General features: G+C 54.1%; 7 protein-coding genes across 7 annotated transcripts; 3 read left to right on the top strand and 4 right to left on the bottom strand.

The window, feature by feature from the left end:
• Positions 1 to 11: 11 nt before the first annotated feature.
• Positions 12 to 2,032, bottom strand: IAQ61_011879 (uncharacterized protein; the record flags this gene model as incomplete). Its single annotated transcript, XM_003844409.2, has 2 exons — positions 12 to 135; positions 189 to 2,032. The coding sequence occupies 2 exons, from the start codon at positions 2,030 to 2,032 to the stop codon at positions 12 to 14; spliced, it is 1,968 nt and encodes a 655-aa protein (XP_003844457.2).
• A 797-nt stretch (positions 2,033 to 2,829) lies between these two features.
• On the top strand, positions 2,830 to 4,165 carry IAQ61_011878 (uncharacterized protein; the record flags this gene model as incomplete). Its single annotated transcript, XM_003844408.1, has 3 exons — positions 2,830 to 3,014; positions 3,066 to 3,237; positions 3,299 to 4,165. The coding sequence occupies 3 exons, from the start codon at positions 2,830 to 2,832 to the stop codon at positions 4,163 to 4,165; spliced, it is 1,224 nt and encodes a 407-aa protein (XP_003844456.1).
• A 336-nt stretch (positions 4,166 to 4,501) lies between these two features.
• IAQ61_011877 (uncharacterized protein) lies at positions 4,502 to 6,278 on the bottom strand (the record flags this gene model as incomplete). The annotated part of the gene is made up of 3 exons (XM_066099384.1): positions 4,502 to 5,388; positions 5,463 to 6,057; positions 6,114 to 6,278. 3 exons carry the CDS (start codon positions 6,276 to 6,278, stop codon positions 4,502 to 4,504), a joined length of 1,647 nt encoding a protein of 548 aa, XP_065950903.1.
• A 175-nt stretch (positions 6,279 to 6,453) lies between these two features.
• Positions 6,454 to 7,630, top strand: IAQ61_011876 (uncharacterized protein; the record flags this gene model as incomplete). The annotated part of the gene is made up of 2 exons (XM_003844405.2): positions 6,454 to 6,744; positions 6,830 to 7,630. Coding segments are annotated over 2 exons (1,092 nt in total), but the record flags the coding sequence as incomplete, so codon positions are not given.
• Positions 7,631 to 7,998: 368 nt separating this feature from the next.
• Positions 7,999 to 8,871, bottom strand: IAQ61_011875 (uncharacterized protein; the record flags this gene model as incomplete). The annotated part of the gene is made up of 1 exon (XM_003844404.2): positions 7,999 to 8,871. One exon carries the CDS (start codon positions 8,869 to 8,871, stop codon positions 7,999 to 8,001), a length of 873 nt encoding a protein of 290 aa, XP_003844452.2.
• Positions 8,872 to 11,402: 2,531 nt separating this feature from the next.
• Positions 11,403 to 13,472, top strand: IAQ61_011874 (uncharacterized protein; the record flags this gene model as incomplete). Its single annotated transcript, XM_003844402.2, has 1 exon — positions 11,403 to 13,472. The coding sequence occupies one exon, from the start codon at positions 11,403 to 11,405 to the stop codon at positions 13,470 to 13,472; it is 2,070 nt and encodes a 689-aa protein (XP_003844450.2).
• Positions 13,473 to 14,168: 696 nt separating this feature from the next.
• On the bottom strand, positions 14,169 to 17,797 carry IAQ61_011873 (uncharacterized protein; the record flags this gene model as incomplete). The annotated part of the gene is made up of 6 exons (XM_066099383.1): positions 14,169 to 14,799; positions 14,862 to 15,433; positions 15,481 to 16,041; positions 16,092 to 16,520; positions 16,570 to 17,126; positions 17,182 to 17,797. The coding sequence occupies 6 exons, from the start codon at positions 17,795 to 17,797 to the stop codon at positions 14,169 to 14,171; spliced, it is 3,366 nt and encodes a 1,121-aa protein (XP_065950902.1).
• Positions 17,798 to 17,873: the final 76 nt, after the last annotated feature.

Here is a 17,873-nt window from a genome sequence, read left to right as displayed (position 1 = left end):
CAGAAGGCTCTCTATCGCGGCTGAGTGGCTGGAAAGAATCGTGGGCCCGAATAGCCGTGGAATTGCACACTTTCAATATCAATATTGCCGTCGTGTTTTGGACTCCAGAGTTTAAGCAACACATGTTTTCCCGAACTACATCTATCATTAGCCGATTGTCTCTCCGGATTTACTAAGCAGGGACTTACATGGCAGGCGTGAATTTGATGGTAATCTTATTCTTGTTCTTCGCAATAAAGAACCTCGCGTGAGGAGGAATCAGACCATCGGCAGGAGACGGAGTCTCTGTAATCGCAATTCGGCTCGGGGTCGCAACGCGAGCGGGCCGAATCGGTTCAAGGATGCCGTTTTCACGCCTTTCTCGCCATTCGTCGTACGCGGTGTAATCGAGAGCTTGGACGCGATGAAGCCGTCCGATACGCGTCATATACTCGTCTTCCTCTTCATCACTCTCTGGCTGCCAGCGACTTTCTCTTCGTCGGCGATCTTGCGCAACGGCAGCACTTGGCATTTCCTCGTTCGAATCCGACTCGTCTTCTTCTGTCGCTGTCGTGACGGTAAAAGGGGGTGGCGTGGGCGCAGAGAGTCCCAAGGCATTGTTGTAAGGCTCGTCGGCAGCATGATCGCAGTTGTCGGCATCCTGTTCCTCTTCGTGCTCGACCATCTGGCGCAGAATCCGTCGTCGCTCGGAGTCAGAATGGGGGCGTTGTTGGCGCTCTGGGCGAGTGAGATGATCGAATGCAAGCTGATCCAATCTGTCGGAATTACTCAACCAGGAAACGGCTCGGAGCAGTTCGTCGCTGCGACGTTGAAGACTCTCCAGACTGTCCGATGTGTCCATTCGGGTGGCCTGGTGTGCCTGACTCATCTGCTGCCAGATTCGCGAATCATTCATAGCTTCTCTCAGCAACAACGGTTCCTCACCCGAGACGTCGTCTTCGCTGTGAGAGAGTGGGGAAGGCGATCTGAGAGGAGACTGCGATCGATATTGCATGCAATAGGCGGCCGTGCTAGACAGCAACTCGTCTGCGGACATGGAAACGAAGATGAGTCCTTCTTGAACAGGAGCGTTGAAGCCACGATCGGGCGCTCGAATGACCACTTTCTCGAGCGCAAAAGGGGCTTCGCCCATGTGCTTTAGCAATAGGTTGCATTGCGAACTCTCGCTGCAGTAGACGCTCTTGTCGTTGCGCAGCACGTTCTGTACCCTATACAGGCCGGGCGTGTTGTCCTTGCGGTGTTCTCCGCCGTCACAGCTAACAATGTCCATGCGCAGACGTCCCGGTACCACCTGGCCTCTGTAGCCATACTTGTAGCAAGTGTATTCATTCTTTTCGTGCGTGTCGTGCTGCAATTTTCTCCGTTTGCTACGACGCTCGCTGTTGATCTGGACGGTTGGGCTACGAGGACGGTGGCTTGGTTGTGGCAGTGGCAGTGATTGTGAGTGGGAGGGAGCCAAAGGATCGTTGGCGGGCATATCGTTCAGTAGGCTGGCAAAGTCGGGCACAGCGTCCATGTCTGCAGTCAACTGGTCGTCCCGAGAGCGGGCGTGGGAGCGACGGAGATTGCGCAGGCTTGGCATGGCACGGGGGCGGTTTGGGTGCGCCGTGGGAGGCCGCATGGATGGCAAAAGTCTTGGTTCGGGTGAAAGAAAGCGGTCTCGTCGTTGTTGTCGTCGTCGTCGTTGTCGTGATGCTCGGTCGTTGCGGGTGGAGAGTGGGAGGAGGGGCTCGGGTGGTGGTGGTAGTGGTGGTGGTAGTGGTGGTGGTAGTGGTGGTGGTAGTGGTGGTGGTAGTGGTGGTGGTGGTGGTGGTGCGAGGGGGTAGCCTAGGTCATTCCGAGCCGTGCTGGTAGTACTACCACCGCCGGTAGTCCCTGTACGAGGGGCGGGGCGGGGAGATGTCGAGGCGTGTGGGTAGTCAAAGGAGGCTATAGTGTAGGGGAAGCTAGTCGGCCGAGGCGAGGGCAAGGGTGAGGGTGAGGGCGAGGGAGAGGACGAGGACGAGGACGAGGCTGGCGGTCTGGGGGGCATTGATGACCGATGACGTGCCAGCTGACGGGCATGGGGGAGAGAGCCAGAGCCAGAGCCAGAGCCAGAGCCAGAGCCTTTGGATGGAAGAAGGGCGAAGAAAGGGCAATACTACAAGAGTGGGCAGTGCAAGGTGGGTGTTGGGGCTGGATCGTGGGATGATGGTGGCCAGAGGTGACGGGATATGGTAGACTGTGTACTCTATGCTAGGTAGAACACAGTAGTATGGAGTATACCTAGGGGATCCTGTGTGGGGGTCACATCAAAAAACGAAGGACCAGGCAAAAGAAGCGGCGCAGTCAAAGGGCAACCAAACCTCGGGCAGCCCAGTTTCCAGTGCGAGAAAGAGTGTCTGGAACGCGGGGTCAGCGGAACACGTACCGACCGCAGAGCCGCACTCTTCTCTCCCCTCCCCCCAGCACGCGCTAGGGAACGAGCGTAGGTACATTCAACTACAACCTACAACCTACAACCTACAACCTACAACCTACAACCTACAACCTACAACCCACAACCTACAACCTACACACTGTTTACCATTCAAGCAAACAAACAAAAAGCAGCTTGGCTGCATCACCAACCTCCGCTCTGCCTTTACGTACTTTGCCCTATGCACTCGACTACACTGCCCCTTCACCTCATATAGCTTTGCGCATAACATTACCAATTGAGCCAGCCATCTTTGGTTGACAAGGAACTTTCAATTGCTCTCCCCTGTATATTGCGCCAACCCCATCCCTTTTCTCTTCTCCCTCCAACATCGAAACCGAAAGCGACACGCCAGAAGACTCAAAATCACCATGACCGACCTCACGGATGCAACAAACGAGCAACTGCACATCAGCAATGGCGCCATCCCTGCACAATCCCATGATGCAGCAGAGCAGACCGTCACCGCCATGGCTCAAGCAGACTCCATCTCTGCCGACGAAATCGCCCTATACGACCGTCAAATCCGCCTGTGGGGAGTCCAGGCGCAGGAGAAGTAAGCAGCCAACTACCACAAGCATTCCATCTGTCCAACTAACCAGACTAGAATCCGCACCGCCAACGTCCTCCTCGTCTCCATCAAAGCGCTCGCCAACGAAATCGCAAAAAACCTCGTCCTCGCCGGCATAGGCTCCATCACACTCGCAGACCATGAGCTCGTCACTGAGGAGGACCTGGGCGCCCAATTCTTCATCACCGACGAAGATGTAGGCAAAAACGTATGACGGCCTGCCCTGCTGTCTCTCTGAGACTCTGCCTACCCACTGCTAACTCACCCAGCGCGCCCAAGCAGCAGCCCCCCAAGTCCAAAAACTCAACCCACGCGTCAAAGTAAACGTCCTGACCACCGACATCCGCAACGAGCAAGACCCCAGCTTCTACGCCGCCTACGACATCATCATTGCAACTGACATGGACTTCCTCTCCTCTAGTGCCCTCAACGCCGGTGCCCGCATCGCGCGCAAGCCCTTCTATGCCAGCGCCTCTCATGGCATGTACGGCTACATCTTCGCCGACCTCGTCTCCCACAGCTTTGTCATCGAGCGCGAGAAGAGCAACCGGGCCACACAGACAGGCCCAGAAAGCGCAACACGCAGCGTCCAATCCGTCTCGGTGAAGCGGGAGAGCGGCAAAGTCGTCGAAATGGTCACCAAGCAGGAACTCTACTCTCCCCTCATGCTAGCCAAGGACTCGCCCCTCGCCACCGACATTTCAAACAACGCCCGCCGCCTGAAAAAAGTCCACCCCCTCCTCACCTGCGTCCGCGCCCTCTGGGAATTCCAACGCAACGGCCACGGCATCTACCCAACCCACACCCCACAGGACCTCCAGCTCTTCACCACCCTCGCCAACATCAAACACCAAGAACTCTTCCTCCCCTCCGAAACCCTCACCGCAGACTTCCTCCGCAGTTTCTTGCAGAATCTCGGCAGCGAAATCGCGCCCGTCACGGCGTTTCTGGGCGGCCAGCTCGCTCAGGATGTCATCAATGTGCTTGGCCAGCGCGAGCAGCCGATTCAAAATCTCATGCTGTTTGACGGCGAGGACAGCGCGGGGCCTGTATACTCGCTTCATCCCATTTTTCCGGCTACGAGTGTGCCCGTGTTGAGTAGTGTGCCTGTTGAGGCGCCGGTGATTGCTGTCTAGCGATGTCGTTTGTGTTCAAGGAGCGAGCGTATCATGAGGGGATTAGGCGTTGCTGATACCGGATTTGCGTAGCCATTGGGAAATTCGTGGATTTACATACCAGACTCACTCTTGAAAGTCTCCGGGGGAGATTTGCACAGCATGTGGTCGTACTGTGGCATGGCATGAATAGATACCCCCCCCTCCCCAAGACACGCTCAAAGAAGCAAAGACATGCAACCACACATGATCGAGCCAGAAGATAAATAATCTCATATCCCAAGTCCTTGCATCACACATGCACATGTTAGCTGCACAATACCAATCACGCACCCCCTCCACCCAAGAAAATAAAAATCACTGTTCCTTCTTCCCCCCCTTGCCCTTGCCCTTGACCACCCCTCCCTCCCTGCCCCCTCCAAACAAAACCCAACACAGCCCCAAAAAGGCCACAATCACCGTCCCAACCGTCACACCCTCAACCCACCCCGCCCCCCTCGTATCCAACACCGGAACCTCAATCCACTCAACCAGGTCTCCACGCCCCAACACCTCCTTGTCCTGGCGCCCCAGCACCGCCCCGGCACCACCAGGCTGAACATGCATAAACCGCGTCTTAGGCCCAAACAAGGCCTCATACCCCAAATGCACGCGATCAAACGGATTCGCACTCATCTTTGCGCCTTCGTCTGCACGACAGGCCCAGAAGACAGGGGGCCAGGGGAGGGGGAGACGGGTGTGGGATGAGGGGGCGGCGGGGAGGTAGCGGAGATGTAGGGGGATGGAGATTGTGTGGGTATCTGTGTTGTTGTTATTGTGGCTGTTGTTATGGCGGTTATGGTTGTGATTGTGATCATGGCCGTCATCACCGGGAAGACCAAGTTGAAACAACGCCGCACTTCCCCACTGCGGCACCACCCAATCCGGGGCCTCGAGATCCGTAGCCCCAGCCAAACTGTGCAGACGCCGGAGATTTTTGGATGCGAGGAAGAGGGCGTCGGAGAATTGGTATTTGTCGATGAAGAGGTAGGAGGGGAGTGTGAGGTGGGTGTGGAGTTTACAAGAGGGGTTTGGGGGGCTGAGATGGGGTTTTGGAAAGGTGAGGAGGAGGGTGGGGTGGAGGCCGGTGGGGTGGGAGAGCGAGGTTGTGTAGGTTAGGGGGTGGAGTTTTGGGGTTAGGGAGGGGGAGGTGGTGGTGTCGAGGAGGGGGTAGTGGCGTGTGGGGGTTTGGAAACGCGTGGGTTCTGGTGGGTGGGTTAGTAGGGGGTGTGATGGGAGGGGGTTTGGAAAAGGGGGGAGGGGGGGGGGGAGGGATTACTTGGTGTAGAGTCTTGGCCGAGGACGGTTAGGAAGCCGCCAAATTGAATGTCTTCTGGGTCGGCGTTGGGCTCGTGGCTTAAAACGCCGATTTCTACAGTGGCTTCTTTTTGGGGTAGAGTGATGGTTTCGGACCAGCCTTCACTGGTGGATGCGGTGGGCCATGATGCGGTTAGGACGACAGCACGCGAGATGGTGTCATAGTCGATATCAAGAGATGTTACCGAAAGCAAGTCCTTGGCAAGCTTTTGACAATACCCATCATCTGCTTTGCAAAACTTGGACGCAACATTATCGGAAAGGGTTTTGATAGACTCCAGAAAAGCATAGTACTGCGACGTCGTCGACATGGAGAATCGTTCCGACAATATGGGAAGTCTGATGGACGACTCATTCGTCGACGTGCATTTCAAATCAGCACTGAAAATCGTGTGCAACTGCTCGCACAGCGCATTCTCAGGTGTCGAGTCCAAGGGTGTGAAGAAGACATGGAGACCCGGTGAGACACGTGATGTGAAAGGCGGCGTTGCTATGTAGTTCTTTGGTGATGCCCAGCGAATATGCAATTCATGCCATTGTTGGAAAACTTTGCTGAGCTTGCTCATGTTAGCCTAATGTCATGGTCAAGTCTGGGAAAAGGATCATGTTGTACTTCATCGGGCAGCTCGTTCAATCCCAAGGTGATACGGTGTTCCTTAGCTGCCTTGACGCCTTTTAGAAGAAAGCGTGCACCGGATGAGCCGCTGTTCTCTACAGACAGTTGATCTGGTGAGAACTCGTCTGGCTTCTCGACCACATAGGTTATTCGTTGTTTCATGATCACAATCTGATATGCTTGTCGATGGTTTGGCGTGGCATAAGAGCTCATATGCCGCTGCTCTACCATGCAACAGAACAGCTCTAATCCATATCCAGGATAGCGTCCTAGACCCTGAAAGTGACGGAGGCCAAGCCTGTCACTCACGACGGTGGAGGCTTTGGAGAGATCTAGAATCGCTGCCTGGGGACAAGAAACAACATTCAACCGTGTCCCTTCACATGTTTCGCCACTGGATGGTATCGTAAAATCTACTATCCCTCTTACTTCTCTCAACCTCTTGAACCGTTTCATCTTCAACATCAACAACATGCGCCTCACAAACGCCTTGTACGCTGCGCTCCTCGCAACAAGTGGCGTAGAAGCCCTACGCTCCGAGTCCAAAGTCAAACTCAAAAACATCCAAAGCCTCACCCTACGCAAAGGTCTCCAAACCTCACATAGACGCGTGGATCCCATCCCTCAGGTAAGTCAACATACACACGTCTCACCAATCCCATCATGGCCCCACCACTCCAAACCACAATATCGCATTAACACCACACCTCCAGCTCAAATGCATCGGCGGCTCCGGCCGCGGCCTCTATGAAATCGACGTAATGCGCTGCAAAAACTCTGGCTCCGACTACGACGAAAACAACATCCAATGGACCTGCACCGCCTCCCTACCCGAAGAATTCAAACTCGGCTCCACAGACGTCATTTGCGAGGGCTACGATTACCCCGAGGACCCCTACATCTTAAAGGGCAGCTGCGGGGTCGAGTACCGGCTCATCTTGACGGATAAGGGCAGGGAGCGATATGGAAAGGGCAGGGACGGGTGGTTTGGCGATGGCGATGGCGATGACGGTGGATATGGTGGGCCGAAGACAATGGGCGAAAGGATTGCAGGAGGCTTGTTTTGGTGCTTGTTCATCGGAGTTGTGGCATGGATGATATATTCTGCGTATACAAGTCGCGCACAGGGCGGTGCCCGCGGCGTCGGGGGTGGCAGACCTGGCTGGGGCGGCGGCGGTGGAGGAGGCGGCGGATGGGGCGGAGGCTACAACGACGACCACGACGACCCGCCACCACCCTACTATCCCTCAAACCCAGGAAAACAACACCCCAGCTACGGCACCAACCAAGGCTGGCGACCGGGCTTCTGGTCCGGCGCCGCCGGTGGTGCAGCCGCAGCTTGGGCTGCCAGTCGCATGGCCAACACCGGACGCAATCAAACCGGTTCTGGCTGGGGCAACGGGAGTGGCAGCCGTTGGGGCAATGGGGAAGGTAGCTCGAGATCTTCGTCTGGCGACAGTTTCTCCAACTCGCGACATGAGAGTACGGGGTTTGGATCGACGTCACGCAGATGAGGGACTGGTTGGGTTGGATGCGTAGGTATGTTGGATGTTACGTTTGTTTTTGGATTAGAATGATACCCCTTTTATTGATACGTTTGGTATATTTCTTTCTCTGTTATAAAAACTGTTGTTTTTGGGACTGAAGAGAGAGTGCTGTGTGCGAGAGAGAAGTTGGGCATGATTTATCGTTCAACTGGTGTCATCATGGAGTTGAATAGGCCAGTCATGGTTAGCACTAGTTGCTCCAAGCTACCCATCCTGAAGCGAAGAATAGTATATATATCACTATCCAAAACTCAATCAGAGATTCCCCAATAATCAACACCCATCGCAAACCACAGCCCACCAGCCAGGCCTTTCACCCCCGCCAATCGCCCCTTTCAAACCCCATCCGCAACCCTCCACGGAACATCCCCCCTCTCCACCCTCGAACAAGCCAAATACGCCACTCCATTCCCCTCGACATTAAGCATCAGCTCGTTCCTAGCCAAATCGCGCACACACTCGCTCGCAAACGCCTTTAGCAAGCCCAAATCCTCGCTCAACGAGGGCACGGCACAGGACATAACGCGCAGCATGAGGCGCTCCATTTCCTCATAGGCCATGCAAGCAGAGCCACCCTGTCTGAGCTGGCGAAAAATTCTGCCGCGCTTGAGGGCGGCGGGACCAGGCTGGCATTGTTCGAGGGCGGAGAATTGGCGGGCGAGGATGTCGCGAAAGATGGCGACGAGGAACCAGGTGTCGGAGTTTGCGTGGCATTGGGGGAGTACGGGGCCGGAGTCTACTTCGATGGTGAGGAGGAGAAGGGCGCGCTCGGCTTTGATGCAGGCTGTGTTTAGATGGCGGGATTTGCGGGAGATGAGGTGGCGGATGGGTTCGAGGAGGGTGGAGGGTGGAGTGAGCCAGGGCCAGAAAGGGTGGGCGCCGATCATGTGGATGAGGGTGTAGAAGGCGTCATTTTGGAGGGCCAGGGAGAGGAGAAGCCAGCGGGCGGGGTCGGATTTGATGGCTATAAAGAGGGATTGGCGGTATTGTAGGAGTGCGTTGCCAACGTGGGAGCGTATGAGGTGGAGACAGTCTAGGGTGGTGGTGTATCTGGTAATCTGCTCGACTTGGACGAGAGCATCATCAACTTTTCGTGAGGAGAATGGTGATGGTATGCTGTAGAATGCCCCGAATATTTGATTGTAGATTTCGACAATGACGGCATGAGATGTATTTGTGCATATAGGATCAAGGGTCCGCCCTGGCATGGCCGACTGGCTCTCAGAATCTTCGATTTTGAATACTACATCGTTGGGACTTGCTTTATTGGAGACTCTCGGAGGCGGTATCTCACCTTCAGCGGGGTGAGGTACGAGTCCGACAACACCATTGACTTCTTCAAGCGTATAGGAGAACCACAATAAATGATATCTGTGGTTCTCCGACGTGAATTCTCGAAATGAACATGCAAACCAGGAGGAGTGTCGAGCCAAGACCTCGCTTTGAAGTCGCCATTACTTTGAGGGAGAAACGAGCGTGGTTTTGATGACCACATTTTCGCTGCTGAAGATGGGAAACGACTCTGCGGCAGCATAGCTATCCACTGAGTTGAAGTTGGGGTATGTAAGGATATCTTTCATAGAAGAGGATAACTATGCATAGGTAAAATCCCTACAAGTATATCTTGTACTTAACGCACTATAGTGCTGTCTTGGGACTGTCCAAGTCCTGTCGACAGGGCTGGAAGACCTGCCGCAGACAAAGATCTGCCGGCTGCGAGCTTTGAACTGGAATCGTCACCTGCATCTTGGCTGGTTGTACTAGTTGATCTACTACTCGTGATTGGACAGTCGTTTCGCTGTCTTGTAATTTTGCGGGACCTCTTCCTGAGTCGAGTCGTGTGATAAGAGGAGAGGAGACTGCTGATTCTTTTGCTTGGCTCTGCACATCATCACTGGGTACATAATCTGAAAACTGCGATGAACTCGACGACGATGCCTCAGACAAGTCGGATAATTCCGCGTCGCTCAAGAGCTCCGACTCGATTGCAGATGAACTAGAATTGGGACATCCTGGCTTTCTGGAGTGGGCGAGGTTGTGCTGGCGAGTTATCTCGAAGGCGTTTGGATATCTCCGTCGCTTGACTGTCAGTGATAGGATAATTACTGACTGAATGTGAATGAGGTTTCCAATAGGGACGTACTGTAGTCAGTTTCAAAACCTACCAAGGTAGGTCTGTGGTGTATCAAAAGGTGAGAGTAGAGCTTTGATCACTTGTACAAAGGTCAATGCTTTCTTATGCGGAATCGACTAGAACCGATCATGATCTTTCAAAGAAACGGTAGCTTAGCGCAACGTTCAAGTGAGTTTTGAAAACGTTGCAAAGGATCGGATACTGCTGAATTGAAGACACGGTAAACAGGTATTGCCACTATTAGTGGCAGTGTTATGAGGTGAAGGTAAGGAGGTGTGACTGGAAAGATCATGTAGATAATAAACGGGCAAGACTGTTTGGCACTGCTTAGATACTGACTATGAGAATGTGCAGTCGAGACAAAGCTAGTGATTTATTAGTGCGGGATGATGCTTCATGGTAGGTGAGTCAAACATGGCAGTATAGACCAAACGTACTGTGTATGCAAAATAGTAGCATGTTGAGAACAGCGTACTCACGCCAAAAGCAATAGATGAATGAATAATCCTCATCTTCGCAGGGACTTGCTAGACGGCGGTTAAAATGCAAGCAAAAAGCTTGACACATTCCATTTGGAGATGTGTTCAACGTGCATCAGGTTAGTGGGTTTGAGGAGCGAAACCCAGCCAGCGGTTCTTCCAGAACCCAGGATGCGAAACAGCCGCACGGTGGGACAAAGTCACAATTTCCGGGCTCAGTTGAGGCTGGCAGTCAGCACTGGCTATATGCAGGGGTTCCACAATCCCATGCCTTTGCAATAATAGAGTGCATCACAGGCCCAAGTGGGGCGGGGGAGGGGCGGGCAGCGAAGATATCGCGTTTGTCTGAGCTCGAAAGTGACGATCGGAATCATGGGCCAGACCAGATGCAAATCCCGGTGATGCCACGGTGAGCAAGATGGGCTTGACTGGGTAGGGTGCAGTTTGGTGATGGCGGTGGGGAGGAGTGGTGGGGGAGCTATAGTGTGTGTGAGTAATGAATTGGGAGCAAAGACGAAGACTCTTGTGAAGCAGCGTGCCATACCTACCTGGAGTCTTGGAGTACTTGTGCTAGAGTAGAGCACGAGGTGGTGGTGCGGTGCAAAACAAGTGTTCATTCACGCCATGCCAATGTAGGTAAGTTGTAGAGTAAGTATAGTACATGATGTTACAGTGTGCCGAGTGCCGGGGAGGGGAGGGAAGGGAAGAAAGGAAGAGAGAGGGAGGGGGAGAGAAGAAAGCACTGACGTCAGCCGGCTTGGTCATCGAGATTCGCGTGCAACCCCCCCCTCCCCCCCCCCCCAGCCGTGTCACCCTGTCGGCGCACAAAAAGAGGCAAATGGCCTGGTGAAGAAGCGCGGCCAGGCCAGATTGGAAGAGATGCTGGACACACAAAAGCTGGAATGATCCCTGACTACACATCCTCCAGCCATGCACATCTCGTACGATTCCCTCGCCTCCAAGCAGCACAGGACGGTTAGTTAGCAGGACTTCTGGCCCTACCGGTACCGTAGCCCTGCCCTGCCCTGCCCTGCCCTGCCCTGCCCTGCCTCCTAGTGAAAGTGAAGGCTGTCAGCCTGTTGGCCGTAATCAAGCGTGCCTACAGTAGCCACCGGAGCGTCGAGCAATGGCCGCCGCTGCTTCGCTAGGAGCATCGCCGCAGACACCTTCGTCCCGACCTACACCACATGCACCGACACATGTCTCCTCCAGGAAAGAGGAGGGTGGTGATGGTCTTGCCAACGACTTGATACGCTACACTCCCGTCCCTACCCTCATTCTAGACGCTTCCCTTCATGTCCGCTTCATCTCAGACAGCTACAGCTTGGTCTCAGGCGCGAGCAACAATGACGGGCTGGTAGGACGGCATGCCCATAACTTATTCTCCCACACCGACGCCCTCTACCACCTTGCCTCTCCCCAGAACCTCATTCGGCTGGCCATCGACACGGGCTGTCGGCAGCAGGTAAAAGTGCTCGACGCTGGCACCGTCTGGAATCTGCGCATCATCCCCATACGCCGCCATGATAGTAGCCTGTGCTACGTCCAAATGGAGTATCATGACATGACCGAGGAGCATCGGCGGCAGCTCGAGCTGGAAGAGCGCGTGCACGCAAACGAGACGTTCAAGATCCTAGTCGAGACGGTCAAGGACTACGCCATTTTCATGCTTGATCCAGATGGCTTTGTTGCGACCTGGAATGCAGGGGCGCAGGCGTTCAAAGGCTACACCAAAGCCGAAATCATAGGCCAGCACTTCTCCAATTTCTACAGCCAGGAGGACCGCGACAACGGCAAACCAGCGCGAGAACTGCGGGATGCGCTCCGTGAAGGACGGTGCGAAGATGAAGGATGGCGATATCGCAAAGATGGCTCAAGGTTCTGGGCCAACGTCGTCATCACCCCCATCTATCGAAATGATGTCCTCATCGGCTTCTCCAAGGTCACGAGGGACCTGACGGAGAGGCGCAAGGCGGAAACCAGTCTGATTACTGCCTACGAAGAGGCCTCGAATCTCAAGTCGGAATTCTTGCAAAACATGAGCCACGAGATTCGCACGCCAATGCACGGCATGCTATCGGCCTTGACATTACTATTAGACACCAAACTGGATCCCAATCAGCTGGAACTGACGCAGGTCATCCAGGAATCTGGACAGGTACTCCTCCAGGTCATCAACGACATTCTCGACTACAGCAAGCTTGCATCTGGCAGCTTCTCCATCAGCAATGACGTGATCAGTGTCACCGATATTGTGCAATCAGTCTTTCGGGCACATCAAGCTTGCTACAGTCCTCATGTCAAGCTTGAGAGCTTCCTCGACACGCAACTGCCCACCTCAGCCGAGGGGGACGCCCTACGATACCGCCAGATTGTGCAGAACCTGCTCTCCAACGCCCTGAAATTCACAGAGGAAGGCTATGTGCACATTGTCGCTCGCCTGGAAAAAGAAGACGACGAGTACTTTACAATCCTAACAGAGGTGGTCGACACAGGCATTGGTGTGCCTGCGAGTGGCACCTCCACCTTATTCACCCCCTTTACCCAATTCGACAACTCGGCCACCAAACGATACAAAGGAACAGGCCTGGGCCTCAGCATCTGCAAGAGCCTAGCCGAACTCATGGGCGGCACCATTGGCTTCCACCCCAACCCCGAAGGCCGCGGAAGCGTCTTCTGGTTCACCGCCAAGCTGAAAAAATGCAAACAACTAACCATCATCGACGCCCTGCCCTTTAAACTCGACGCCCTCGCCCTAGAACCTCAAACCCCCAAGCCCCCTTCTCCCATGGAAACCCTCAAATCCGCTGCTGCAGGCACCCGCATCCTACTCGCAGAAGACAACCCCATCAACCGCAAAGTCATGCTGAAAATGCTGGCTGGCCTCGGCTTCCCCGCCATCGACACCGCCATTGACGGCCACGACGCCGTCGCCAAGATTCTGCGCGACCCGCTCGCCTACGACTTTGTCCTCATGGACGTCAATATGCCGGTGCTCGATGGCGTCAGTGCAACAAAGCAACTCCGCGCCAGCGGCGTGGCGATGCCGATTGTCGCCATGACGGCGAATGCGCTCAAGGGCCAGGCGGAGTCGTATATTGCAAAGGGTATGACGGGGTATATTGCTAAACCTGTGGATCGCAATCTTTTGGTTAAGCTGCTGCTCAAGTGTTTGAATCGCGAGGGTACGGGGTGAAAGCCCGGGAGGTAAAAGGGCGTAGAACGACGTGCGAAAATCCCAACACCCCACCCCCCCCCCTCCATACTCGAACGATCTCAAACTCCGCACCACACGCGTCTCAGAATTCCTCTTGTATCACCCTGTGCAAAGACACAGTACACATGCCACAGAGCAAAGATTCGCGATACCATCTTCGCAACCACCCGCGCTCCTCTTGTCTCGTCTTGCCAAACAACGCAACACACCCAACCCCCACATCAATCTCTCCTCCTAGTAGCCGATTCCCAGCCACATAGCCACACAGCCCCCGCCCACGCCGTCTTCCGCGGCCGTATATAGCAAGACTAAGAGCACGTTTCCAATAAGTCGCAGCTAGTTAGTTATCCAGCCAGCGCCACGGATTTGGTAGATGGACTTTAGATAGATGGACTCTGAAATACCATGATAGTTAATGAGAAAATGTGGGGTTGATGCTACCTCGTTGTTGTGGGGTTGGAGGTGGGGATGTTGGGTGTCATGTTGTTGTTGCTGTTGGTGCGGAAAAGGATGAGAAGAGAATTGCAATCAATGGGGGGTAGGGTGCAATCTATGCATAGACATAGACATGTAACTTCACATACACATATATACGTATCAGGATCAACACATCCCACCATCTAACCCCCGCCGCCCCTCCCTTCCCTCCAAAAAAAACACTCCATCCCCCACCACCTAATACATAAATTCACTAACCTCCAACAACTGCCCATCCAGCGCCCGCTTCGCCAACACGCTCTCCTCGCGATTCTCCGCCGAAACACGCTGCTCATACGCCATAACCAACAACCTCTTAACCTGATCTTCACCAAACCACTTCCCAGGCACGCCAAAGCCATTACCCATATCACGGGCGCGCTGAACAATAGCATCCGGACCAGCAGTAAAGAGGTCGAAGAAGAGGGCGGCGTGGGGGAGGGCAGCGGCGTGTTCGATATTCTTCAAGTTTTGCTGGAGGACGAGGATGTTGAGTTGCATGAGGGCACAGCCGTGGGCGTTGAGGCGGACGAGGCGGGTGGTGAGGAGGGAGAGGAGGTAAGTGTCCATTAGGGAGGCGAGGCCGCGGGTGATGTGGGTGTACGAGGAAGAGGGGATGTAGGTGGATACGGTGGTGTCGAAGGAGACGAGGGAGGAGTTGAGGGAGAGGATGGAGGGCGAGGGGTCGCTGAGGAGGGTGTCGATGTAGAGGGTGGTGGGGATCGAGGTGTCGAGGGAGTGGAGGATGGTGGAGCGGATGGAGAGGTGGAGGGTGCGGAGGGCGCGATTGGAGAGTGAATGGTAGGTCGAGACTACACGGTCAAAGTGCCTGGGGGAGGAGGTGAGGTTAGTTAGGATGTTGTATGGGTTAGGTGGGGGATTCAAGCTTACTCGACAGTCTCAGAGCTGAGGGGGAGGTACACCCGTGCGGTTTCTGCGCGTGGTTCAGAGGAGGACAACACTGTCCACCGTCTGTTGTGCCTCTGTCCAGTTGTTTCGGCGTTTGACGAGTCCGAGGCGCGGTCGCTGATGTAGCGTAGGTTTGCAATCTTCGTGGCCAACCACTTCATGCTTGTGAAGAGGAGACAAAGACCTACGATGCTCTTCTTATCCTGTATCATGTCTCCCTGATCCAATGGCTCCGCATCGACTGCTTCTATGAGGAGATCGATCTCGTTCTGAACCAGCTGTGACAAATTCTCGGTGTCGGATGGGTCTGATTGGATGAGTTGGGCAATGAGGTCTTCCATCTGCTCTGATTCTGCCCAAATCCCGGGTGCTTTCATCTGGCGGCCAGTCGAACTAGGCTGTGAGCGACTGGCCAGGGTTTTGTACCAATCTGCACACTTTTGCGCGTACGTGTCCATTTGATCAATAATGAGCTGTGAGAAAGCTTGATCATGAGGCAAATTATCGAGCATCTTGCAGAAAGCAGTGACTAGCGTGAAGAAATGAGCAGTACCCTAGCAAGTCAGTATACAACCTCAATAAGTAGCATGGATTTACTTACCTTGAAAATGGGCTTTTTGGAGTGGCTCGACCAATTAGGGTCTTCGTTGAACGAATCGACCTCGATAAAGATCTGTGCTGACAACTCAACCAGCGTCTCATCAAGCTGCGGATGGAACACATTGACCAAGAAATCGTCAAGAAAGGAGGTCAATGTACTCATGACAATGTCTGAACCAGGGGGAACAACCTCCTTAAGCCTGTTCAAGAAGTCCAGGGATGGTGGTAGAAGTATGCCCATATTAAAGACAGATGGCTGTACGAGGAGTTTGTGTCCCGTTGCGCTACCGTCGAGCTTGGTACTGGTGCTTGCAACCGAGTCTTCTGCTTTCTTCGAATCGGTGACTAGTCCAGGAACAGACGACTTTAGAATAAACGCAAGATCTTTCCGCTCATTTGATATTTCAGGACTTTTGGTATCCACGTCAGAGAGCTTGAACATGCGCTTGTTTCTGTCTCGTGGGGTGCGTGAGAATGCACTGCCAGCGGATGCTTGTCCTTGACCCGTGCGATACGACGCATCGCCGTCGGTAGCAAGGTAGTCGTGGAGCAGTGAGCGCATCTGATGAATGGTTAGTCTCAAAATGTGAAGTTTATTATTTCATTACCCACCTCACTCTGATACAGCTTCCATAACTCCTTGAAGCCGCGGGTAAGACTGGCACTCGACGAGCCAGAACCTTCCCGTCGAATGATGCCAACGACAACATCATGGACAACTCTATGGCTTTCTGCAATTGCCTCGAAACGCGCATACAGTGTCCACATGAGATCGTTGAGGAGTGTGCTTCGGATGTCGTCGCTCTCAATCTCCGTCTTCTTACCGCCTTTTCTCGATGCATATGCGCGGAGAATGCTGGGATGTCGTTGCACTACTTCATTGTTCGACTTATCAACAACCTTGAACAGCTCCACAGGAAGTCGCTGTTCGATTGTATCTACAGCAACCTCGAGGCAGCCCATCTTGTTGAGAGCTTCTATGACTAATCGAATGTACTGGAATGTGTCTTGTTCAGGATTATGAGCAGAGTCATCTGTCATCTGAGACTGTAAGCAAGGCATCAGAATCCGACTGGAGAGCAGTGCTTACCGGTTCTGAGGTGTCAAGCTCGTCCAAGAAGTAGTAGAGTAATCTACCTCTTGCATCGGTCTGTGCTCGCTCTGAGATATCACCCTTGACCTGGTTGTGAGCGTACTCTTTCCACCTGTCCTCACAGTATGGCGATTTGAGGTAGAGATGACTATGGAGTTCTTCAATGAGGATATCTGTAAGCGAGACTTCTTGGTTGCTAAGATAGGTGCGCAAATCAGACAAGGCGCCAATCTTCTCCATTTCCGTCTTGCGAATCATGCGCAAGGCATCTTGAAGAATGTCAACAGCAGTCAAGAAGCGCTTCTCAGATATTCGTGCTTCCAGTCTTTCAGGCACGAGCTGCAGCTTTTCAATGACGTCGAGAATCTGCAACATGTCGTCGTAACTCTGCGAGGTGGTCGCAAACTCCTTGAGCTCAGGCTTGGCTGTGGAGAGCTGCGACTTGGCCGAGGCGAGGGAGCTCTTGAGGGTCCGTACACGATGCTGTGAGCTCTGCAGACTGGACTGGATCTGGTGGAAGGTACCAATGGAGCTGTTGAAGCCCTGATGATGCTCTACACAAGATTAGCATACCCTCACAGGAGTGTTTTTCTTTGCACAGGATCGTACCATTCACGATTCCCTTGAGAGCCTGCTGCAACTCGTCGTGGGTTTGTCTAAAACGACCTGCCTGATTGGCGAGGCCCAGAGAGCTCGAGTCCATGAGCTTCAGGGCGACCTCGATTGGGATGCATTGGTCCTTGGTCATGAATTCCCAGTTCTGCTGGATGTACTGCAGCACCTGCTCGATGCGCTGGCTGCCTGGCCCATAGTTCTGACCTGTTCCATAGCCGGCTCTACCTGCGTTTCCTCCTGCGCGTCGATCTGGGCTTCGTCGCTGTGCCGGGCTTCGTTCGACACTGAGTGGGCGTGAGAGTACTTGGGTGGATGGATTGCGCGGTGGTTGAAGGCCTCCATATCCCCCAGGCCGTCGTTCGCGTTCGCGTTCGCCGTCGTTGCTTGGGCGGTGGGGGGACGTGTCCTGCTCGGGATGCATGCCTCCGTAGCCACCGGGTCGCCGTGGCCGTTCGCCGCTGGGTCTGTCGCCATGGCCATTTTCGGGCCCAGCATAACCCGCCGATGCGCCGTTTTTGTTGTTGTTGTTGTTGTTGATGTAGTTGCCATTGGTGTAGCCGCCACCATTGGGACCAGCACCCGCCCGCGGGAAGCCAGGATTGCGCGACATGGCCGCCTCGAGGACTGTTTTAGAGCCGCGAAATGATGGTGTTTTGGTATTATGTGCAGGCGGGATGCAGGGTCAT

Source organism: Plenodomus lingam (assembly GCF_022343315.1).
Source record: "Plenodomus lingam strain CAN1 chromosome Unknown scaffold_20, whole genome shotgun sequence".
Taxonomy (NCBI): Eukaryota; Fungi; Ascomycota; class Dothideomycetes; order Pleosporales; family Leptosphaeriaceae; genus Plenodomus; species Plenodomus lingam.
Note: the sequence above shows the minus strand (reverse complement) of the source record. Positions and strands in the feature narration are given on the sequence as shown.